Source organism: Staurois parvus, unplaced genomic scaffold (genome assembly GCF_062004578.1).
Source record: "Staurois parvus isolate SC_StPar_1 unplaced genomic scaffold, SC_StPar_1.0 ptg001418l, whole genome shotgun sequence".
Taxonomy (NCBI): Eukaryota; Metazoa; Chordata; class Amphibia; order Anura; family Ranidae; genus Staurois; species Staurois parvus.
Genome location: NW_028319214.1, coordinates 3,083,702 through 3,108,160, shown reverse-complemented (window position 1 = coordinate 3,108,160; position 24,459 = coordinate 3,083,702). Strand labels below are relative to the sequence as shown.

Here is a 24,459-nt window from a genome sequence, read left to right as displayed (position 1 = left end):
GGGTGCAGGGAATCTAGGCAGCACTACTCTCTGCACGATTGACGACTGCCCACTGTCAGATGAAGACTAAAGAAGCCCCTGTGACATCACATGGCTGGCCTGAAGACCTCTGAAAATGGTAGGTGTTATAAAAAAAATATATATATATATATATATATATATATACATACAAATTAAATACTGCTGGAGGGACTTCAAGTGGCAAGGAGGGAGCACTGGAGGGCAGGAGAGGTAAGACTAGAAATGGACTTTAACATGTAGTGTTCAACACATTAACTACGTTAAGGAAGATGATTCATTTTGAATGGGTCAAAAAAAAAAAATACATGGCAACAGCCCCAAAAAAACACACAAGACTTTATTTCTTTTTTTTTTTTTTTTTCTCTCTCTCTAAAAGCACAACACACCACTATGTACAGCATGTGAATGATGGTGCTCTGTATAGTGGGTGTGTGAGTGCTGTAATTGTGCATTGGGATGTCATTCTAAGCAATTGCCATGCCAGTACACAAACTGCCATGCATTAAAACCTGTTGGCACAATGCATAGATCAGAAGAGGGCTAAATGTTAGACTGTAGAACTGTAGACTTTATTACTGAAAAAAAGCAATTACACGATTGCAACATATATATTGTATATCAGGTAGGTTGTGGCGTTTAAACGATGCTCAATTGGTACTAAGGGGCTCAAAGTGTGCCAAGAAAATATCCCCCACACCATTACACCACCACCACCACCACCGGCCTGAACCATTGATGCAAGGCAGGATGGATCCATGCTTTCATGTTGTTTACGCCAAATTCTGACCCTACCATCTGAATGTCACAGCAACCAGTCTGCCCATTCTTCTCTTACCTCCTGACATCAACAATGCATTTTTGTCCACACAACTGCTGCTCACTGGATATTTTCTCTTTTTCGGACCATTCTCTGCAAACTCTAGAGATGGTTGTGTGTGCAAATCCCAGTAGATCAGCGGTTTTTTGAAATACTCAGACCAGCCCGTCTGGTACCAACAACCATACCACGTTCAAAGTCACTTAAATCCCCTTTCTTCCCCATTCTGATGCTCGGTTTGTCCTTCAACAAGTCATCTTCACCACGTCCAGAGGCCTAAATGCATTGATTTGCTGCCATATGATTGGCTGATAAGCAATTTGTGTTACCAAGCTATTGAACAGGTATACCTAATAAAGTGGCCGGTGAGTGTTTGTATATATATGCCAATAAAGGAAAGTGTGTACATGAATACAAAGGTGCACCATAAACTAGATAAGTTAAAGCCACAGACAGGATAACATTTTAATAAAAATGTATTTAAACTGAACTCCTGTCAAGCAGCTAAGCGCACAATTGAAATATAAGGGAGTTGATTTACATAACAAATCATTTAATCTTCTGTGTCTATTTAGTCTTGAGAATTAAATAGCCTTTTCAGACAGTAGTGGCAGAAAGATGACAGGTTTCTCTAATTCATATTTATACAGATAGCAGCACATTGAAGAGGTCATCTCTCTGCCCATCTACTGACCGTATGTTTACTTTGCACGTGTTCACGTGGGGCACTGGATTGATTTCTGGTGCTTCCCCTCCCTCTCCTAGTCAGAGCTCTACTGTCAGAGGCCAACAAAGGCTGATGCCAAGGCAAATTCATTTGCATGTAAAAACACATTTATTATTTTTAATGAAGAAATACAGTAACTGCATTAAAACATAAGATCAATTTTATTGAGTTCTGGTGTCCTCTCTCATCAGCCTTGACAAAACACAAAGTTAGCTGTCAAGGTGAGCTGAGTTGGGACATTCATAGTTACATAGTCTGGCTAAAAAAAGACAAAAGTCCATCCAGTTCAACCATTACAAAAAAAAAACAAAAAACGTTATAATTCTATACCATCAGTTGATCCAGAGGATTCCATTAGAGTAAACCGAGATTGTGGCACCCATGTTGGATGAATTAATAATAAACACTCCAAAATCAGTTTTCAAAAACTTTACAGAAATGTACATTTTCACTGGAGTGTTTCTTTTGACCTTTGCTATGTGTGATTTTGTCCTTTAGTGTCTCATAGCACAGAACACTCGTTGCATTAACCTATGAAAAGGCTCTATTGAATATCTATAAGACAGACGAGCAACCATTTTATGCTGTAATCCTAATGTCAGTGTAACTGTTTCTATAAATCCAACTCAGTATTTTCTTTATCATTTTTGTACTTTTTTTTTTCTTTTTAAATATTTCATCTGAATTGGGGCACCACAAACCTTTACCATAGGACACCTTTAAATAACCAGACTAATAGGTTGCATACCTAGATTACAGCAAACAATAAGCTCTATATACTAAGCTGTACCAATTGTGTCATACTGGTTGTAATTTTCAACAAGAGCTGAGAATAGCAGTCAAAGGGTTAAAAAGGATGATCATCAGGGCCAATATTATGTATGTTACTTGTAATGTAATTGAGCCTTTTATGTTGTCTTAACATACTGTAATAGCATAACCTTACTATAAATGCTATTTAAAGCACTATTAAACCCAAAATAAAACATTTATTATATTGCAGCTTACTAATTCTTAGACGTAATGGCTGCATAAGTTTTCTCTTTTTTTTGGCTTTCTTCTATTTTCATTTTGGTGATCCAGCCAGTATACATGTTTTTCAACAGAAAAGCTCTCTTGCAGGCATGAGACAATCCATTTAACACTAACGGGTGCTTAAAATGATCAGCTGTTATTTATTTATGTTAAAAACTTTATTCCAAAAAGAAAAGAGAAAGTGTAACTGCTTAAAACTGTTAACTCTAGTTCAGATTTAATTTGGTAGTTACAGTAAGTCCACCTTAACCTGCTAGTACATCTAACACTGCTGTAGCTGATTATAAAGTATTTGCTGGAGTTCAGCTTCAATTTGTTAGTGTATTTAACCACCTCCTGTCTGGCCATTGTATATAAATGGCTGGACGGTTGCAGTGCAGGGGCGGGTAGCCGCTTATAAATGGCCTCCCCGCACCCTGCTTGTGCGCGCTCCCTGGGAGTGCGCAGCACCGCAATCCGGTGCCCACTGTGTCCTCCAGACACAGTGAAACACCGATCGTCGGACTGGACCTCTCTACGAGGTCCCGATCATGTGATTACTGATTTGGCCAATCAGTGATCACATGCAGAGTAGTAAGCAAGATGTCACTTCTGACATAATTGCTTACTATGTGTGAAATCTGTGAATGATCACAGAGGTCACATGGTACAAGGCTATTCACAACAGCCTTGTACCATGTGACAAGCTGTGACCAATCACAGCTCACCCAGTAGTTCTCAATGGCTGCAAGGATACTGCCAGAGAGAAGGAGAAATGATTGCTTTTATAGCCTTTATGGGTGTAAAAGCAATCAGTGTAAAAAAAAAAAAAATATCTTCATAACCCCCTCAAGTAGTACAGTGTCACCATGGTGACACTGTACTGCTAAGGTGACAGTATGTAAGAAAAGAAAAAAAAACATAATAATATAAAAATGTTTAAAAATTAACACTTTTGGTTCTAAACTTATTTGGGGTTTTTTTTTATTACTAAAAAGATAACGGAATACATTTTATTTGCAAAATTTTATAAGAAAAACACTTTTTTCAAAATTTTTGGACTTTAAAAATCCCAGTGGTGAATAAATACCACCAAAATAAAGCTTTATCTGTCTCAAAAATGGTAAAAAAATTCATATGGCTACAGTGTTGCATGACTGCGCAATTGTCAAAAATTGGCCTGGGCAGGAAGGGGGTAAAAGTGTCCGGACTGGAAGTGGTTAAGTCTGCTAGTACTTCTGTAACTCCAGACTGACAATGCTGCTGTCCAAATGTGCCCCATATGCTCATTCATCCAGAGTTGGAGCATTCTAATGCAAGAGGTGTGTTACCAGCCAGATCACCAGGGGAATACAGAGGGGAAAACACCTAAGAAAAGTAATGCATCCACTACATCTAATGATTGGTAAACTGTTATATGTTACATTGTTTATTTTGGGTTTAATACCACTTTGAGATTACAACTCCCAATATATGTCCATGTCCTATAAAGAAAGTTCCCATGCAGTAGTAAGTCATATTAAAGACCAATATAACAGAGCTTTTCAAATTACAGATGTGGTTATATACACACATATCCACCGATCAGCCATAAGATTATGACCGCTGGCAAGTAAAATGAATAACATTTAGGTATCTCATTACAAAGGCATCTGAGAGTGGGTGGGATATATTAGGCAGCAAGTGAACATGTTGTCCCTGAAGTTGATTGGTGACTGATGAGGACAAAATTGTAATGGGTACATGACTGGAACTGGGACAATATTAGGGGGGTGGTCATAATGTTATGGTTGCTTGGAGTATATACCCTCCACCCTGTTCATGCAGGAAAGGGACAGAATCGCTGTAGAAAAAATATACATTGGTTATATCCTGTTCCAAAAGGGCTACAAAAATAATCTGGAGATATAATTTTGACCTAGAGTAAGTAATTATAAAGTACCACATAATTTGTAATATATTTATCATAAAACATTTGGCAGGTGTTACCGTAAACTCTTAACTTATATCATTCTTATAGCCTTTCCAACTCCCCATTTGGTGTAAGAACAGTGAGGTTTCCTCGTGCTGCTTGGTCCTGTTCAATAGCTTCAAATAGTGATTTAAAATTGCCAGCTCCAAAGCCCTGCAACAGTACAAAAACAATTTGTACAAATAATGTAACTACCTGTAACAATATATTCTCTATATGAGGTCAGATTTTACCCAAATCAGTATTGGGTAGAAGGTGGCATGGAAAATGAGTAGGATTAGCTTTTTTAGCACATTCAGAGTTAATAGTTGTGAATGGTGAATTAAAGGCCTGGGCATTCTTGTTAAAGTACTTCATCACTGCAGCAGCTTTATCATGCCACCTTTCAGACAGTACTTGCTCTTCAGTGGGGAGTAGACCTGGACTTTAAAACATATATTTGGCCACAAGTGATCAGTGATATTTGATGATATTGGTACACAGCTGCTATTCAAATGTACCCCAAATTGCTATGTTTTTGGTTGAAACAGAACGGGCTCCATGGTCAAGCTGACTGTATGCACAATATATATACATTATATTGCCAAAAGTATTGAGATTAAATGCACATGAACTTTAATGGTATCCCAGCCTTAGTCCGTAGGGTTCAATATTGAGTTGGCACACTATTTACAGCTACATTGCCTTGAAAACGTATTCATACCCCTTGAAATTTTCCATCTTTTTGTCATGTTACAACCAAAAAACGTAATGTGTTTTATTGGGATTTTGGTGTCCGTTTATGACACAGAGAATAGCTGCGATTCAACGGATCTCAGCTATTCTCTGGTCATTCACAGTTTATGACACTCAGGAGATCATGTCAGCCCTTCACTGGAGATCTGTGTTCTTCCTCCAGATTCTCCAGCCCAGAGCTGGAGAATCAGAGGGACTGCAAACTAAGCAGAGATAATTTACCTCTGCTTAGTAAACTGATCTTTTACTGTAATCTCACAAGATTATAGTAAAATCAGCCGTTTTCCAGAGTTTGTAGACCGTTCTCCAGCGTTTGGAGACCGTTCTCCTTTCGTTCGGAGAACTGCTTCATAAACTGCATTCACAGGAGAACTGTGTTCTCCGAGAATGCTGGAGAACTGAGCAGCGATCTATTACCGCTGGTTCATAAACGGACACCTTAGTGTGATAGACCAACACAAAGTGGCACATAATTGTGAAGCGGAAGGAAAATGCTAAATGGTTTTCCAAATTTTTACAATTAAATATCTGGAAAGTGTGGTGTGCATTTGTATTCAGCCCCCGAGTCAATACTTTGTAGAACCACCTTTAACAATTACAGCTACAATTCTTTTTGGGGATGTCTCTACCAGCTTTGTACATCTAGAGAGTGACATTTTTGCCCATTCTTCTTTGCAAAATAGCTCAAGCTCTGTCAGATTGGATGGAGAATGTCTGTGGACAGCATTTTTCAAGTCTTGCCACAGATTCTCAATTGGATTTAGGTCTGGACTTTGACTGGGCCATTCTAACACATGAATATACTTTGATCTAAAGCAGGAGTGGGCAACTTGCGGCTCTCCAGCTGTTGCACGACTACAAGTTTCATCATGCCTCTGCAAGTCATAGAAACTGTCAATTTTGCAATATCTCATGGGACCTGTAGATTCATGCTTCTAACTTTTGGTCTTTGCATTGCCTCATGGTAAATATAGTTCCACAACAGCTGGAGAGCCACAGGTTGCCCACCCCTGATCTAAACCATTCCATTATAGCCCTGGCTGTATGTTTAGGGTCGTTGTCCTGCTGGAAGGTGAACCTCTGCCCCGGTCTCAAGCCTTTTGCAGTCTCTAACAGGTTTTCTTTCAAGATTGCCCTGTATTTCGCTTCATCGACCTTCCCATCAACTTTGAGCAGCTTCCCTGTCTCTGCTGAAGAAAAGCATCCCCACAACATGATGCTGTCACCACTATGTTTCACGGTGGGGATGGTGTGTTCAGGGTGATGTGCAGTGTTAGTTTTCCACCACAGAGTTTTTTGCTTTTAGGCCAAAATGTTCAATTTTGGTCTCATCTGACCAGAAGACCTTCTTTCACATGTTTGCTATGTCCCTCACATGGCTTCTTGCAAGCTGCAAATGGGACTTCTTATGGATTTCTTCTTGCCTCTCTTCCATAAAGGCCAGATTTGTGGAGTGCATGGCTAATAGTTGTCCTGTGGACAGATGCTCCCACCTGAGCTGTGGATCTCTGCAGCTCCTCCAGAGTTACCATGGGTCTCTTGGCTGCTTCTCTGATTAATGCTCTCCTTGCCCGGCCCGCCCTGTCAGTTTAGGTGGACGGCCATGTCTTGGTAGGTTTGCAGTTGTGCCACACTCTTTATCCATTTTTGGATGATGGATTGAACAGTGCTCCATGAGATGTTCAAAGCTTGGGATATTTTTTTTATAACCTAACCCTGCTTTAAGCTTCTCCACAACTTTATTCCTGACCTGTCTGGTGTGTTCCTTGGCTTTCATGATGCTGTTTGTTCATTAAAGTTCTCTAACAAACCTCTGAGGGCTTCACAGAACAGCTTCACAGATGCATTTATACTGAGATACAATTACACACAGGTGGACTCTATTGACTAATTAAGTGATTTCTGAAAGCAACTGGTTCCACTAGATTTTAGTTAGGGGTAACAGAGTAAAGGAGGCTGAATATGAATGCATGCCACACTTTTCAGATATTTGTGTAAACATTTTGAAAACCATTTATCATTTTCCTTTTACTTCACAATTATGTGCCACTTTGTGTTGGTCTATCACATAAAATCCTAATAAAATACATTTACATTTTTGGTTGTAACATAACAAAATGTGGAAAATTTCAAGGGGTATGATTACTTTTTCAAGGCACTGTATAACTGTTTCAACTCTTCTGGGAAGGCTGTCCACAAGGTTTAGGAATGTGTCTATGGGAATGGTATGCTGACGCCTTAAGAGTTCCCTTCACTGCAACTAAGGGGCAAAGCCCAACCCCCGAAAAAAACGAACACCATAATCTCCCCTCCACCAAACTTTACACTTTGCACAATGCAGTCAGGTAAGTACCGTTCTCCTGGCAACCACTATACCCAGACACATCCATTGGATTTTGAGACAGAAGCATGATCCATCATTCCAGAGAACACATCCCCACTGCTCTAAAGTCCAGTTGTGGCGTGCTTTATGCCACTGCATTTGATGCTTTGCATTGCACTTGGTGATGTAAAGCTTGGATGCAGCTTCTCAGCCATAGAAACCCATTCCATGAAGTTCTCTACACACTGTTGTTGTGCTAATCTGAAGGCCACATGAAGTTTGGAGGTCTTTAGCTATTGACTCTGCAGGCAGATGGCGACTTCTGCGCACTCTTCGGGAACAGCATGCAATGACCCCCACTGTGTCACTTTGCATGACCTACCCCTTCATGGCTGAGTTGCTGTTCCCAGTTGCTTCCACTTTGTTATAATACCACTAACAGTTGATCGTGGAATATTTAGTAACGAGGAAATTTCACAGATGGACTTATTACACAGGTGGCAACCTACCACAGCACCACAATTGAATTCACTGAGCTCCTGAGAGCGACCCATTCTTTCACAAATGTTTGCAGAAGCAGTCTGCATGCCTAGGTGCTTGATTTTATACACCTGTGGCCATGGAGGTGATTAGAACACCTGAATCTAATGAAGTAGAGAGGTATCCCAATACTTTTGGCAATATAGTGTATATACATACTGTGTGTGTGTGTATACACACACACACACACACACACATATACATGCACACACCCAAGTATAATGATCGTATAAGAAGTGTAATACAGTATCTGAGAAAACTTTAAAGCTGAATCCCAGGTATGGATATTTTTTCATACTTTCATTGGTCCATCTTGGACTAATGTAAGTATGCATATTCCATACATGTTGAGGTAGAGAATCATTGTAGTAGCTGCCAGTACTACAGTGATCCTCACTGTCTTCTGGGTCCCATGCCGAGCAGCAGCCCTACTCCATAGTAACTACAGGGAGTCACTAGCTCAGCACTGGCACGCTTCAGAGAACGCCTTGTACTTTTCTCAATGAATACAAGACATTATCTGATCAGACAAGGTAGAGATCCTGATGTGACTACCCCACCTCTCCATCTCATACAATCAGAGAATGCTTTGCATGCAAAGGGTTCTCTTGATGGAGCCTGTGCTGAGTGGGCTGCCCCTTTGTGGTTACTATGCAGGATGGCAAATCGCTCAACACAGGAACTGGTAGACAGTGAAAATCACACTTGTAGTGGATACACCTACAGTGATTCTCTACTTTCGCAAAGATCGGCCAGGTATGGAACGTGCATACAATACATTAGTCTAAGCTTCTCCAATGTGACTATGTCAAAAATATCAATACCTGGAATTCAGATTTAGCACCTTTATATTGTTTAAGACCTGTAAGCTGCATTGGCACTGGATCCTGCACACACCCCTCACCTTGGCATGTGGTTGTGTGTAGCTGTGTGTGTTTGTGTGTAAATTAGCTGAAAGTGTGCACTACAGGTCCAGGGTATCTATTCTGGGGTATTTGGATGAGCTGCTCTTGTGGGAACAGTAAGGGGATGGTCTCAAAATCAATGTAGTACAGCTGGTAAAAGTCCAGCAGAACTTTGGATGGGTTCTCAACTGAGAAAAAAATCGACCCTAGCTGTGGAGATGAATACCAGCCTGTCAGACTGGGGGTGAGAGTTGTCAGAAGAAGCTTGGATGCCATTCAAGATCATGGAAATCCTGGGTGATTTGGCTTGCGTTTCAGCATTCCCTCCTCCTTTGGGGACTTCCAGTTACATAAATACATAAAGATGGAACAAGGAGTTCGGCCACTCACAAAGAAACTGAGCTTACTCTGAGTTGGGAAGAACTTCTCGTTCCCAACTTGTTCATGCTGCACATTCTAGACGTGACAAATTGGCAAGTGGAATTCCTACGCTGCTAATCGCTGGATCCTGCGGAGTGGTCCCTTCACCAGGAGGTGTTTCACCAACAATCTTTGGTGGGGGACACCAGATGTGGAACTTCTGGTGTCTAGATTCAACCACCAGCTGGACAGATTTGTGCCCAAATCCAAGGATCCTTGGGTCTTTGAGATGGAAGCCCTTGTTACCCTGTGGAATCTGTTCAACCTGAATTTGTGCCTCCCCTTCCTCATCCTTCTCCCCACCCACCCCCTGTCAAACTCCTGCTTTGCCTATTGTGAAGGATAGAGAGGTTAGGAACACCAGTGAATCTCATTGCACCAGATTGGCCCAGGAGGATATGGTGCTCAGACATAATTAGACTCCTAGCAGACTCTTCATCTGGGCCTTTTGTCGCAAGGTCCTGCATTCTTTTCTGCTGCACAGTCACTGGCTTTGATGACCTAGCTGTTGATCGATAGGGGACTTTTGGACTCTGCTTTCAGGCTTGTTGAAGGCTTAAAAGCCTTTCCTAGGATGAAGCCCAGTACTTGTGTTGTGTACAAATCCTAAATGTCAGCCTCATTGCTGCACTCCTTACAGTAAAATAGACAAGCATTCTTCCGTCACTGACTGAGTTCCTAACAAAGTTCTCACACATACCTGGTGGTTTTTACGTTGAATGACTTCAAGAAATAGTGTCGGCCTGTCTTGGACTGGCTTTGTAAAAATCTGAAGCAAATAGCCTTTTTCATCATAATCCACCAGAATTTTCAGCTCCTAAAAGATTGTTTAAGAGAAATGGCATGGATACAGCTCAACAGGCTATTATTTAATAACATCAACAGACAACTTTGTTCATATTCATTCCAGAGCCTACAAGAGGGTCCTCTAGAATGCAGATCCAAAAATCTAAAAATTTGAACTTGTAAGCAGGCCATGTGTTGCAGCCTGACTGTACAATTTCCTTTAAATTTACCAAGAACTTTTCAGTATCCGATCTTGTCTGCCTGGTTATAAATTGGACAAGCTGGATCCAGATGATCCCTGTTTCCCCTTACCTTTAGAGGGTCACCTCTCAAATGCATAAGATCATACTAAATATCATGTGGAATCACAGAAAACCCAGGATAAGGCGTACAATTTTATTACCCCAAAGAAAGGGCAGAGTTTCCTGCCGAATAGGTCATCGCACTTTCATGCATCATCCCTAATCAACATACTTGACTGGTATAAAGGTGATTCAACTATACATTGGACTACAGAATGATGCTATTTTCCCTGTCTCCTTACTTTACCGTGGTCTCCACCTGCATCCAGGCCTCCTAAAGACTCCCTTCCTCTACTGATTGCTATGGGACTTGTGTGATTATTATTCTCACCCAAGCCCAGCCCCAGCCCCTTAACACCTCTGTTTGGCAGAACTGCTTTTGCACTGACTTTGCAGCGAACCCACTTTCTATCCTGGACAAAAGGGGACAGACCCAATCACAAGCGATGCTGATATCTTTGGCATGGCTTCTTCTGTCTTGCCATATTTCTAAACGTGGCTGAAATATTTTCATCTGCAACATTTCCTGAGATCTATACCTTCGCTAGAATCTATCGATAGTCCACACACAGAGTTTACTACTCCAAACTACCTGAACAAAACACCCCATCTCTGTGCTGTATTAATTTTGATGAAGGAATCTTACTCTTGTTTGTTGCATGTTCTTCCTAGATAAAATTAGGAACTTGCAGTATCTCATGACAATATGGATTGGTAAACAATATTAACCTTTACACACAAGACCACCATACCTTCTAAAGCACAGGAGCACAATTTTAAACTTCTTTCCCATAGGTGTGGATGCCCCACATTACTCCATGCCATAGATCCATCTGTTTGGTCTTTGGACATCTGCTGGAGATGCTATCTGTCCCTGGCACCATGACTCACATTTGGAGTATGTGCTGTTTGATTCTCCACTTCTGGGGCAAAATATTGGGGATATATCATAAACTGGTAGGTAACAAGATCAGGATTACCCCTAATGCACTCTTCTTGCTCAAGTCATACAGAAACATCAAGAAGGGTCTTTTATGTCATTTTGTTACCTATACCATTATTGCCAGGTATTGTCTTCTCTTTCTCCTTGTTCTCATTTTCGTTTTCTCAGGGGACTACAACCAGAGTGCTTTTGTGCGTCGTTCAATACATCTTAAGTATCGCTCCCTTGGGGGTTCCTTCCCATATGTTAAGCCATATTTTATTTCATTATTACTGTTATATTTAGTGCTGCTGTTAGAAATCATGGGGCGCCGTACAGCTTACCTGACAGGGCCTTCCCACCGCCTTAACAATATCGCTATGAAGATGCAGCAGTTTTATGAACACAGCCCCAGGTCATAATTTGACATATATGTGGGAGCAGTTGTACAGCCCTGAACACAGTGTGCATCCAACCCCACTCACCCACGCCTACACACCTGCCAAATTAAGACCTGCAGCAATATGCTTCCTCGCCACCTGTCAAATGCTCTCCGAAGAGCGATCCAAATTCTGACTGCTCTTCAGACAGCTAAGCAAATGGGAGCGAGTCCTTTTTTAATTATTATTTTTTAGAATTTTAATTTTTTTACATTTCTTTTACAATTTTATTTTTTATTACATTTCTTTTAACTGCCCTGTTGGGTGCCTTTGGAATATTTCAGCTCTGCATCATCTGAATAATTCTTCTCTATCCCATCACAGGTATTCTCTCCAGTTTCTTTAAGAATTGCTGTGATCTATCAGCCTTCTGAACCGATATCAAGCTTCCTTGATGACTTCTCTGCCTGGCTACTTTACTTTCTCTCTTCTGAAATTCCCACAATTATTCTTGATAACTTCAACATCCCTGTTAACCTTAACACTCCTGCTACTTCTAAACTTCTGAGCCTAACCACTTCTTTGACCCAAAACAATGGGCTCATGCTTCTACTCGCTCTAATTGTAACTGCCTCGGCCTTTTATTCTCGTACCTATGCACTCCTTATAACCTCACCAACTTTCCTTTTCCTCTCTCTGATCACACCCTTATTAGCTTCACTCTCTTCTTGGCTTCCTCCTCCTTGTCTTCCAACTACCGAACAGTTACCCATAGAAACCTTCACTATCTTAACCCTTCTCCTTTTTCTCAGATTGTCTCTATGACAAAATCTCAGCCCTGTCCTGCCCCAACCTGACCACTCCTGTCTACAACAGTTCACTGTCATCCACCCTGGACACATTGGCCCCCCCTCACTACCACTACAGCCCTGGAAAACAGACAATACTAGATGCCTCAAAAAACGTAGCCGCGCTCTTGTTTATGGCGTAAGACTAAGACCCAGCAAGACTTCGACCAAGATAAATCTGCCCTTCAAAAATACAATTCCTGCCAAACAGACCTATTTTATCACTCTCATTAACACCCTCTTACACAGTCCCCGTAAACTTTTTCTACCTTTAACTTTCTACTTCGTCCTTCATTACCTCCACCCAGTAACTCACTCACTGCCAGGGAGATCGCTAATCACTTCAAAAATAAGATTGATACAATTTGTGATGAAATCTCCACTGTATAGATATCTCCCTCACCTTACACTCCTTGTCCACCTGCACAATCAATACTTCCCCTGTTTAACCCAGCTACTATAGAGGAAATTGGTAAATTTTTTTCTAAAGCCCACCTAACCACCTGTCCCCTGGACCCTGTTCCCTCGCAAACACTGCGGTCACCCTCTGGCTCTATCCTTCACTCTTTAACTCATATCTTCAATCTCTCCCTTTCTATTGGCATTTTCCCCAACCCTCTAAGACATGCGCTAGTCACCCCCATACTTAAAAAGGCCTCACTGGACCCCACTAATCTTAGCAATCTAAGACCCATCTCCTTACTCCTTTTTGTCTCCAAACTCCTTGAACATCTAGTCTACAACCGGCTGAGCTGCCACCTCATTGAGAATAACCTCAATCCCTTCGGTCTGGATTTCGCCCACAACACTCCACAGAAACTGCTCTCCTAAAACTCACAAACAACTTACTAACTGCTAAAACCAATGGTCATTATTCTGTACTCTTACTCTTGGACCTCTCTGCTGCCTGTGACACAGTTGACCACCCCCTTTCAAAAAAAAAAAAACTCTATTTACTTTGCCTTCATGACTGTACTCTCCGTTGGTTCGAATCTTACCTATCCCACCACACCTTCAGTGTCACTTACAACTCCTTCCTCCTCTCACTGTCGGGGTCCCCCAGGGTTCTGTCCTTGGACCTCTCCTATTTTCAATCTACACTTCTTCCCTGGGTTCCCATGGTTTTCAATGCCTTTTCTATGCTGATGACACACAAATCTATTTCTCTACTCCTCAGCTCACCCCATCAATTTCCTCATGTATCACTGATTTACTAACAGACATATCAGCCTGGATGTCACACCACTTCCTAAAACTCAAACTATCCAAAGCTGAGCTCATAATATTTCCTCCACTACGTGCCTCTTCCACTGATTTCTCGGTCAGGATTAATAGCACAACTCTCAACCCATCCCCGCATGCTAGAGTGCTAGGGGTAACCCTGGATTCTGAACTATTCTTTCAAGCGCACATCCAATCCCTGTCAAAATCACGCCACCTCAATCTCCGTGACATCTCCAGAATACGCCCCTGTTTAACCAATGATACCACAAAGCTTCTAATTCACTCCCTGATTATCTCTCTTTTTGACTACTGCAACTCCCTCCTCATTTGCTTATCTTTACATTGGCTATCCCCCCTCCAGTCCATCATGAGTGCTGCTGCCAGACTTATCCACCTCACTAACCATTCAGTGTCTGCTACCCCTCTCTGCCAATCCTTCCACTGGCTTCCACTCGCCCAACTAATAAAATTCAAAATACTAACAACTTACAAAGCCATCCACAACTCTGCCCCCAGCTACATCACCAACCTAGTCTCAAAATATCAACCGCTCTCGTCGATCCTACCAAGACCTTCTGCTCTCTAGTTCCTGTGTCACTTCTTGCTTCTAGGATTTCTACTGAGCTTCTCCCACCCTATGGAACTCCCTACCCCAATCTGTCAGACTATCTTCTAATCTATCCACCTTTAGACGATCCCTGAAAACCCTTCTCTTTAAAGAAGCCTATCCTGTTACTAACTAGTAAACTGCTTTTTATTTCCTCCACCAGCTCATTTCCCACAACTATTACCTTTTGTATCATTCAACCCTTCCTCTTAGAATGTAAGCTCTAACGAGCAGGGCCCTCTGTTTCCTCTTGTACCCAATTGTATTGCGACTGTAATGTCTACCTTCATTTTGTAAAGTGCAGGACAAACTGTTGGCGCTATATAAATCCTGTATAATGATAATAATATAAAATATCAGGGGTCTAAACAGACCCCTGATGTCTCACATTTGAGACTGAGAAAGGGACTGAGGACAGAGATTCATCAGTCCTTTTTTCTGCAGCCTCAGTTGCACTGGACAGGGAATGAATGGGAAGTGTTCTGAGGCTTCCTGTTCATTCACAAACTGAAGCATAGCAAAAAAAAAAACAGTTTACTATGCTTCTGTGCCAAATGGACATAAGAGCGATAGGTACCAATTGCTCACTGTGTTTATTTAGGAAAGAAAGGGGATGGTAAATATGACATATTTACCAGCGTCTTCCCCCACTCTCCATCCTGAAACATCCCTCTGTGTGCCAGCAGCAGCTGCTGGTTGAAGAGGAGAAGAGAAGAAGCTGGCAGGGCTGCAGAGGGAGGCACAAGAGCATCGGAATCAACAAAAAGGCTGTACAGCTTGCCCTCCTGTTTGACAGGTGCCTTGGCCCCCTTTTGAACTAATGGGGCCCGAGCCTGATACAGCATGAATACAGGAGCTGTGCTGCCTTATCATTGGCCCTGAATGTTCACAAATTAATACGCATTTGTACTGTATATGTGCTTAACTTCCAGTTAACATTCTGTGAAATTACCAAGTTTTGCTACACTTTATAGTGCTTACTATTGTCCGTCAGGAGGAACCAAATTTCTCCAATCTGCTTGTCTGCACTTATCTGTATAACATTTCTATGATATATGTTCCTTGACATATATACTGTTCCTTGAAAAATAATAAAATAGAGATTAAACATAAATTGAACAAACTGGTTAGGTAAGCACTTGCACTACTTAGTTGTTGGTAAATGTAATGGAGCTTCTACAATGAGATTGACACACATTTGTCTTAGTATAGTATAACTTTGCAATAAAAACTGGAATAAAAAATATTTGCAATATTTTTCTTCTCGATGGAGGCAAAGGCAATGAGAAGAAATTGCCCCAAAAATTTCAGTACTAATGTGATATTTTTTACAGTTTTTGGAGACTGCCTAAGTTGTGTCATTTATCAGTTCCTGAATCATTCCTCTCTCCAGTGTGTGACCTGGAAAATTCCTACCCTTGTTATACTGGAATTCCATCTAGGACATATCTTAAGAGTCTATTGGGCACTCCTTGAATACTTCCTAAGAGCTGAAGTAAAATGAAACAAATATAAGTCATACAATGACATAAAATGTAATTAAAAATACTGTTGAACAAATAAATGAGTTATTAGGGAAGCATTAATCCTACCTGCTCATCGACAAATACACATTTTTGGGAAGTTCATAGATAAGGATTGAAGAGTGTGAAAATGTATCAGAGAAGGAAAAGCAGTAGAAGAGGCGAAACAAAAGTATGATAATATAACACAGAGACTTATTAGTTTTTTTTGTACCTACCTCCAGTATGTCAATATTTTCTTTAACTTGTATTTTAGCTGTCTGCAGCTGTTCCCTCAGCGTTTGGTAATAGGAGGATGGAACGGACATGAATTCCATTCCTCTTTCTTTTAAGTTGGTGATCTGTAGAAGAGATTTTCATTCTATTGGCCATTGGTCATTACAGTTGTATATAATATGTATGTTTGGGGCACATGTATAGAAGAGCACTTACTGCAGTGATAATGTCAGATGTGTTAAGAGCAATGTGCTGAACTCCAGGACCGCCATAATATTCAACATATTCCTATAGGAGACCAAAAAAATTGTGATTTCATCTTATTGATTGTTCTAACTTGTCTTTTGAGCAGGTAGCTAAAGTTTGCCATACATGAGCATATTGGACTACCTAACCTTTCTGTCTTCGTTGCAGGTGGTCCAATCCACTACAGAGTCACCCATTTGTGGTGATGGCTAAATCTGAAGCAGTGGGCTCCACTTGTTTGCTTTTTTGATATATACCTGGATCTGAGATTTCCTCTTTCCTGACGCAGGCTCATTTATAGGCATCTTAATCGTCTCTTCATAGTTTGCGACCACAATAGAACGAAGTGCACTGAACTCTGTGTGCAGCTGTTTGTCATCCACAGACCAGAAACGATGAAACAACAAAGTTTTTTGGTACCTGCAGGGAAAGATATGGATATTTTCATGGAATCAATTCTTCTCAGCATTTTCGAAATAGGAGGTAAAGATGGCCATTTAAAGTCCACACCCAAGCACGGTTCTACGACCCAAAGTTGTACTTCAATAGGAATTGGGCTGTCTAGGACAAAGGTCGATAAGGAGCGCTTTCAACATCAGAAGTACCTGTCCCTGTAATGTACATAGTTTAAGGGTTAGAGGAGGTTGTCCTTAAAGCAGAGCTCAACCCAAAAGGGGAAGTTTCGCTTTAAAGACTGGTCCACTGCTCCTCATTAAGGATTGGCACCTTTGGGGAGCGGAGGAAATTGACAGGTACCCGCTCCCATTTCTGCTGTGATTGCCTAGGCGATCGAAAGCAGAAGTTGTTCTCCCTCCCCGTAGTCTTCTGGGACAAGTGGCAGGTCCCAAAAGACTACGAGGCCATTCAGAAAGTGCAGCGCTTCTCGCGTATGCTCAGTGGGCACCCAGCTGTAAACCACAAGCTGCCACAGCCGGGCTCCCACACTGAAAATGCCGGTGTCTGGAACACCAGGCTGCTGCTGAAACGGGCTGTGGGGAGGACACCGTGGGATCGTGGGACAGGTGAGTGGCTGTTTTTTAAAAGTCAGCAGCTACAGTTTTTGTAGCTGCTGGCTTTTATTTTTTTACAGTGTGAGTGGAACTCCGCTTTAACCTGGACTTTCACTTTACTTACTGGATTGAATAGTAGTTAATGCTATCTGGGAAGCTCTGCAACTTTGCTAAGCCATACCATTAATTCAAGTTACCTATAATCTGTGCTTTATATAATTATTTGCAGCCTGATTCAGCATTCTTCAATGCTTGTCTGTGGGGGTTCACTTCTAATTACAGTGCTCAGCATAAATGAGTACACTCCAACAGATTTCTCAGAAAACCTTTACTTTCATTTCAGAATCAACATTTTCTAGGGGACACTATACTACAAAATACTCCCACAAATGCGGCCCATTGATTGCAAATAAGATTTGTTAATTTGCACACACAAAAAAGTATTTTTCCTAACAAATTAATTCAAGACCATGTTGCAAAAATGAACACTCCCCAATCAAAGCTAGATTTTAGACAAAAAAAAATGCTAATTAACAAGAATTCAACTGCTGGTGAGTCTATTCATTAAACATGTGTCCAGAAGACAGATGTTTTTTAAAGAGCATTACGTAACAAAGAAAATCCCTTCCCATTTCATGCTGTCAGCAATGGCACCATATGACAGAGAAATGTCACAAGGCCTGTGAAAGAAAATAATTTCTTTACACAAGAATGGTGAAGGCTATGAGAAGATAAGCAAAGCTTTACTTATCAGTCAGAATACTGTAGAAAAAGTGATACAAAAATTTAACAAAGATGGAACTGCAACCATCTCACAGAGACGACCAGGCAGTCCATGGAAGTTAACACCTTGACAGGAGCGTCATCTGATGAGAAGGGATGAACAAAATCTCCATGCAAGTTCACTGCAGTTAGTTAAAGAAGTAGAAAGCCAAACTGGGATGATTGTTTCCAATAACACAATACAGTGTACACTGTAGTGGAATGGCATGCATGGGTCCAGTCCACAAAGGAAGCCTCTCCTAAAGCCCATGCACAAAAAAACCTGCCTAGAATTTGCCAGGGCCCATGCTGAAAAAGAAGACGACTACTGGGACTCTACTCTGGAGGGATCAGACCAAGATAAATGTTTTTGGAACTGTAGACTTAAAAACTATATAGCGTCGCAAATGTGAGGCGTATAAATAAAAATGCATAGTGCCTACAGTGAAACATGGTGGTAGCGTGCTTCTGTGGGGCTGCATGAGTGCTGCTGGTGTAGGGAGCTGCATTTCATTGATGGTATCATGAATTCACAGATGTACTGCTCTATATTGAAAGAGAAGATGCTACCATCATTCCATGCCCTTGGTCATAGTGTACTTTTCCAGTATGACAATGATCCAAAGTACACATCTGAGGAAACTGTTTCATGTGTGAGGAAGAACAGGAAGAAAGTGATTCAGTGGCCAAGTATGTCTCCTGATCTGAATCCAATCGAACACCTATGGGGAATTCTGAAGAGCCAAGTTGAGCATCACTCTCCATCCAGCATCCAGGCTCTAAAAGAGGTCAGTCTTGAAGAATGGAAAAAGATGTTGCAATATATCACCAACTTGTTCATTCCATGCCTAGAAGACTTCATGCTGTCCTTACAAACCATGGAGGTCATACAAAATACCAGATGTAGTAGTTTTTGTTGGAGCAAAACTGAAGATTTTGTAATTTAAGTTATATTATGAACCTTACTTTCATGTAATGAGCTAAACAAATGTTCTATAAAACTCAGTTTTGTCAAATATTTGGAAAATTGTTCTTGTGTTCATTGAGATATTGATTAAAATCTTACTTTTCAAAAGGAGTGTACTTATTTATGCTGAGCACTGTACATGCTTGTGTACTATGCAAGCTCCTTAGGGGAATGAGATGTAGGGGTGCAGTAAACAAATGTCAGGGGGACAGTGTACAGGGAGCAGCAGGGCAGAGGATGAGAGATCAGCAGGGGAGAGTACAAGAGTTAGTAGGGCAGAGGATGGGAGGTCAGCAGGGGAGTGTACAAGAGTTAGTGGGACAGAGGAATAGGGGTCAGCAAGGCAAAGGACAGGGTTCAGCAGGGTGGAGGAGAAGCGTTATCAGGGCAGAAGACAGGGGGCACCAGGGCAGGGTACAGGGGGTTAGTCTAAAGAACAGTGGTCAGCAGAGAAGAGGATAGGATCACTGCTGGCAGGAGTTCCTCCTTCCATTCCTGCACTGCACACAGCCTGGGCACTCAAAAGATTGCTTCCTCTCCACACAGCTCATAGCTGAGATTGGATTCCCTTACAGACACAGCCTTGATCCAGACCAGTGTGTAGCTGTCTACTGCAGCTGCCATTCTAATCTGGGAGTTTCACAGGTCAGAACTGTGACATAGCAGGCTGGTACACACTGTGCAGATTGAGGCTGTATTTGCAAAGGAATCCAATCTTAGCTACACTATATTGCCAAATGTAATGGGACACCCCTCCAAATCATTGGATTCAGGTGTTCCAATCACCTCCATGGCCACAGGTGTAAAAATCAAGCACCTAGGCATGTAGACTGCTTCTACAAACATTTGTGAAAGAATGGGTCGCTCTCTGTGAATTCAAGCGAGGTACCGTGATAGGTTGCCACCTGTGCAATAAGTCCATCCGTGAAACTTCCCTGCTACCAAATATTCCACGATCAACTGTTAGTGGTATTATAACAATGTGGAAGCAACTGGGAACAACAGCAACTCAGCCACTAAGTGGTAGGCCACGTAAAATGAGATAGCGGGGTCAGTGCATGAAGCACACAGTGCACAGAAGTTGCCAACTGTCTGCAGAGTCAACAGCTAAATACCTCCAAACTTTGTGTGGCCTTCAGATTGGCACAACAGTGCATAGAGAGCTTCATGGAATAGGTTTCCATGGCCGAGCAGCTGCATCCAAGCCTTAAATCACCAAGTGCAATGCAAAGTGTTGGATGCAGTGGTGTAAAGCACGCCGCCACTGGACTCTAGAGCAGTAGAGGCGTGTTCTCTGGAGTGGCAAATCACTCTTGCCTGACTGCATTGTGCCAAGTGTAAAGTTTAGTGTTTTTTTGGGGTTGGACTTGGCCCTTTAGTTCCAGTGAAGAGAACTCATGGATAAGCGCGTTTGGGGTGGAGGAACTTGACTGGCCTGCTCAGAGTCCTGACCTCAACCCAATAGAACACCTTTGGGATGAATTAGAGTGGAGACTACGAGCCAGGCCTTCTTGTCCGACATCAGTGCCTGACAATATAGTGTATGTGCTATGTGAGAAGATCTGTGGAGTGCCCTGGGTGTAGTGTGGGGAGTGCCCACCCAAGGAAAAGATGACAAACTGCGACCCAACCCCCCATGTGTGAGCATCATGTCACAGCATAAGTCCCTCCCCCTAAAAAAAAACAAAACAAAAAAATCTGCACTGATCAGCACCCTCAACCCCCAAGCATAAATTTTCTACTGTAAGGCAAAATTCTCCCCAAGCAAAAAATGCAAAAATTCCCCTCCTCCCAGTCCAAATCCCCCCCTCTCAGCACAAATCCTTGCCCCCTAATCCCCCACCCTACCTCTGCCATTGTAATTTCTCCTAACAGATCTTTCACTTTGGTAATTCACACCGCTGTCTACTCCCATTTGTGCCAGCCAGGAGTGCATGGATGGGGAGCCCAGTGTATTGGTTACTGTCCATGGGGGGGCACAACTAAATTCGCAGCATACCCCAGCACTTCCCTAGATCTGGCTATGCTGCTTCACCATCATTTTCCTCTGATTAAACTAGATTAAAGTAGAGTCATCACAGAAAACCTGGGACTTGCTACAATGGTTTCCCCCAGCCCTGTGCACTTCTATTTAAAAATCTAATCAAGAGCACCAGAAGTTAAAGAGAATATATTGGGATTCTTGAACTTAGTCATAAAAATATAAAATAAGGTTCATAAGTGGTGTGGTTAACAATTTTACTTTGCAAGTTAATGGGTTCAGTTCCCACCTGGGACAATCTTAGCATAGAGTATGCATGTTGTACCTGTAATTACATAGGAACCCTATCATAAAACCAAAACCATACTGGTAAATGACTTGGATTCCACCCAAAACTGACTCCTGTGTTTGTGTCTATATAAACATGGAAGAGACAGGGGCAGGAGTATACTCTCTAAACTGCAGCCCGCAGCCCAGATGTGGCCCTTTGCTTGTCTTTATCCATCCTGCAAGGCACTATTCTTCCCACTGATATGAGCCACTATGCCTCCCACTGACACCAAGGATAAGACACAATTAGTTCCACTGACACCAACAATGGGGGACTATTCTACCCAAGGACATCAACAATGGGGCACTGTTCCTTCCACTGACACCAACAATGGGGCATAATTCCTCTTATGGATATAAATGACTGAACACTATTCCGCCCACTGTCACCAATTCTATTATTATCTACTATTCCTCCCACTAATACTAGCAATTGGGCACTATTCCTCAAAATGACACCAATGATGGGGCACTATTTCTGCGGTGATGGGACACTATTCCTACTGCTAAAACCAATGATGCACCACTATTCCTCTCACTGACACCAAAGGGGCACTATTCCTTCCACTGACATCAAAGAAGGGGAGCTATTCCTCCTACTAATATCAGTGATGGGGCACTGTTCCTCCTCTTACTGATCACAGACACTATAGGGGAGATTTACTAAAACTGGAGCACACAGAATCTGGTGCAGCTGTGCATGGTATCCAATCGGCTTCTAACTTCAGCTTCTTCAATTGTGCTTTAACAATAAAACCTGGAAGCCAATTTGTTTCTATGCAGAGTCATTTACTGCTCGCACTAAGCACAGTCAAGCCCCCAAAATACTAAAAGGATAGTAAACTAGCCCTTTATTTAGAAAGTTTGGATACCCCTACTCCAAAGCACTGGTTTTGTCATCAAAATATCAATTAATAAAATAAATGAATATATGTATGAAATCTGCCCTCTAGTGGCCACATACTGCTATATGAAACATTTCAGAAATAAAACAAAATATTAAAAATGTCCACAAATACTTCACATGAAGGCTGCATTCAAATCACACACAAATACTAATGTATCACCATTGTTCAAGTGAACTGCAACAAAACTGATTGGTTTCAACAGGATATTTACCAATCTGCAACTGGAACCATTTCATCATCTGGTTGATTTCCCACAACATGGTCAATAAAATGAAGTTTGCAACTTGGCCTATAAAATTAAAAAAGAGCATCAACATGTATCAAGGTACAAATGACCCATATAAAAAGTATCAACATAGACTGAGTTAAAAATAATGTATATAATTCAATTTGCCCTTGCATTCCTACTTCAGATACTTTCAGGTCTCCCATGCCTTTAGTGGTATGTTCCCTGTTTGACTACTTTCCCTTTCCTATTCTGAGTTGGAGTCTGTCCTTCATGTAACACGCATGCAAAAACCCCTTTCGGTACTATACAGATATCCTCTTGTGGCTATCAATATTGGTGTGAACCAGGGGCGGACTGACAACTCATAGGGCCCCCGGGCAATAGGGGATCATGGGGCCCCTGTGTCCTTGCCCAAACTCAAAAAAAGCCTATGAAAAAGGTACCAGGGGCATCTCATGGGGCCCCCTACTGACCCCGGGCCCTCGGGCAGTGCCCGAGTTTCCAAATGGTCAGTCCGCCCTGGTGTGAACCTCCTGCACTACTATACTAAGTAAAAAACTAAACTAAAAAGAGAAGCTGCCAACATTAAATCATATACCCATGATCTGAACTAAATCGATATCTAAAAAGAATGTGGCGCTACTCATAAATCCCAAAAACATACAAGTGAATAATTGATAACCTAAAGTGCCACACTAGAATAACCTCTATATTAAATAAATAAACATAAAATCATGCCATGTGACACGTGAATCAATGTAATAAATCTGCTGTGAAAGTGAAAAATAATCAAGTGGTCATAGTGATACTACAATACCTCTATACATATAACATAAAGGAATGTACATAGAACCAGTGTATTAAAATGAAAACCAATCATATATTAGTATCTAAGTAATACCAAATCAAATACAGGATAATATGCCAAAAAATAAAAAATATATATAAATCTCAATTATATGAACATCACATAGGTGCAATATAAATATAAACAAATAAATAAATAGATGAAACATATGTGATAACACGTGCAAGTACAGTGCAAGTACCACACTGATTCAATCAAACTATCAAAGTTTGATCTGTGCTCAAAAAAGTCCAATAAGTGGGTGACACCACTACTGCAACTCCAACACACGTGCCAATAAAGTGAAGTAACTCCTGGTGCAGAAAATCCAACCAACGGCTAGATTAGCCTCTCACCTCAAGACTTCGACCCATGAGGGTCAAAGCGTATAGTGGGATCAAACCCTCAGATCCTTCCAGCACACACTGGTCTCCACTGGTCCGCTCTCCCCGCACACAGATCTCCCTCTCAGGGGGTCAGCATTCAAGCAGTGGCTCCTCTTATGGAGTATGGGTATGTGCCAGTAAAAACAAACACAATCTCCTATAGTGTAGTAGGTTTATTTCATGAAGATCCAAAAAATACATAAAAAGTTACTCACATCCGTCCTCTGTTACTAGCAACTTCAAAACCCCATGCTTTGGGTGTACTCTGCATGGGTATAGAGAAATCAAGGGTGCACCAAGATGGCCACCACGCTAATCTAGCCGTTGGTTGGATTTTCTGCACCAGGAGTTACTTCACTTTATTGGTACGTGTGTTGGAGTTGCAGTAGTGGTGTCACCCACTTATTGGACTTTTTTGAGCACAGATCAAACTTTGATAGTTTGATCGAATCAGTTTGGTACTTGCACTGTACTTGCACGTGTTATCACATATGTTTCATCTATTTATTTA

At 41.5% G+C, this 24,459-nt stretch overlaps 1 protein-coding gene across 1 annotated transcript in view; it reads right to left on the bottom strand.

Annotated features, from left to right (window-relative positions):
• Positions 1-1,650: 1,650 nt before the first annotated feature.
• Positions 1,651-24,459, bottom strand: part of HPD (4-hydroxyphenylpyruvate dioxygenase) — a 40,297-nt gene continuing 17,488 nt past the window's right edge. The window contains exons 9-14 of the mRNA XM_089662050.1: positions 22,698-22,775; positions 16,786-16,948; positions 16,499-16,570; positions 16,285-16,407; positions 10,175-10,291; positions 1,651-4,704 (exon numbers count right to left, since the gene is read on the bottom strand). Coding sequence (XP_089518176.1) covers positions 4,594-4,704; positions 10,175-10,291; positions 16,285-16,407; positions 16,499-16,570; positions 16,786-16,948; positions 22,698-22,775 — 664 coding nt within the window. The 3' untranslated portion in view covers positions 1,651-4,593. The remainder of the gene's footprint in view (positions 4,705-10,174; positions 10,292-16,284; positions 16,408-16,498; positions 16,571-16,785; positions 16,949-22,697; positions 22,776-24,459) is intronic.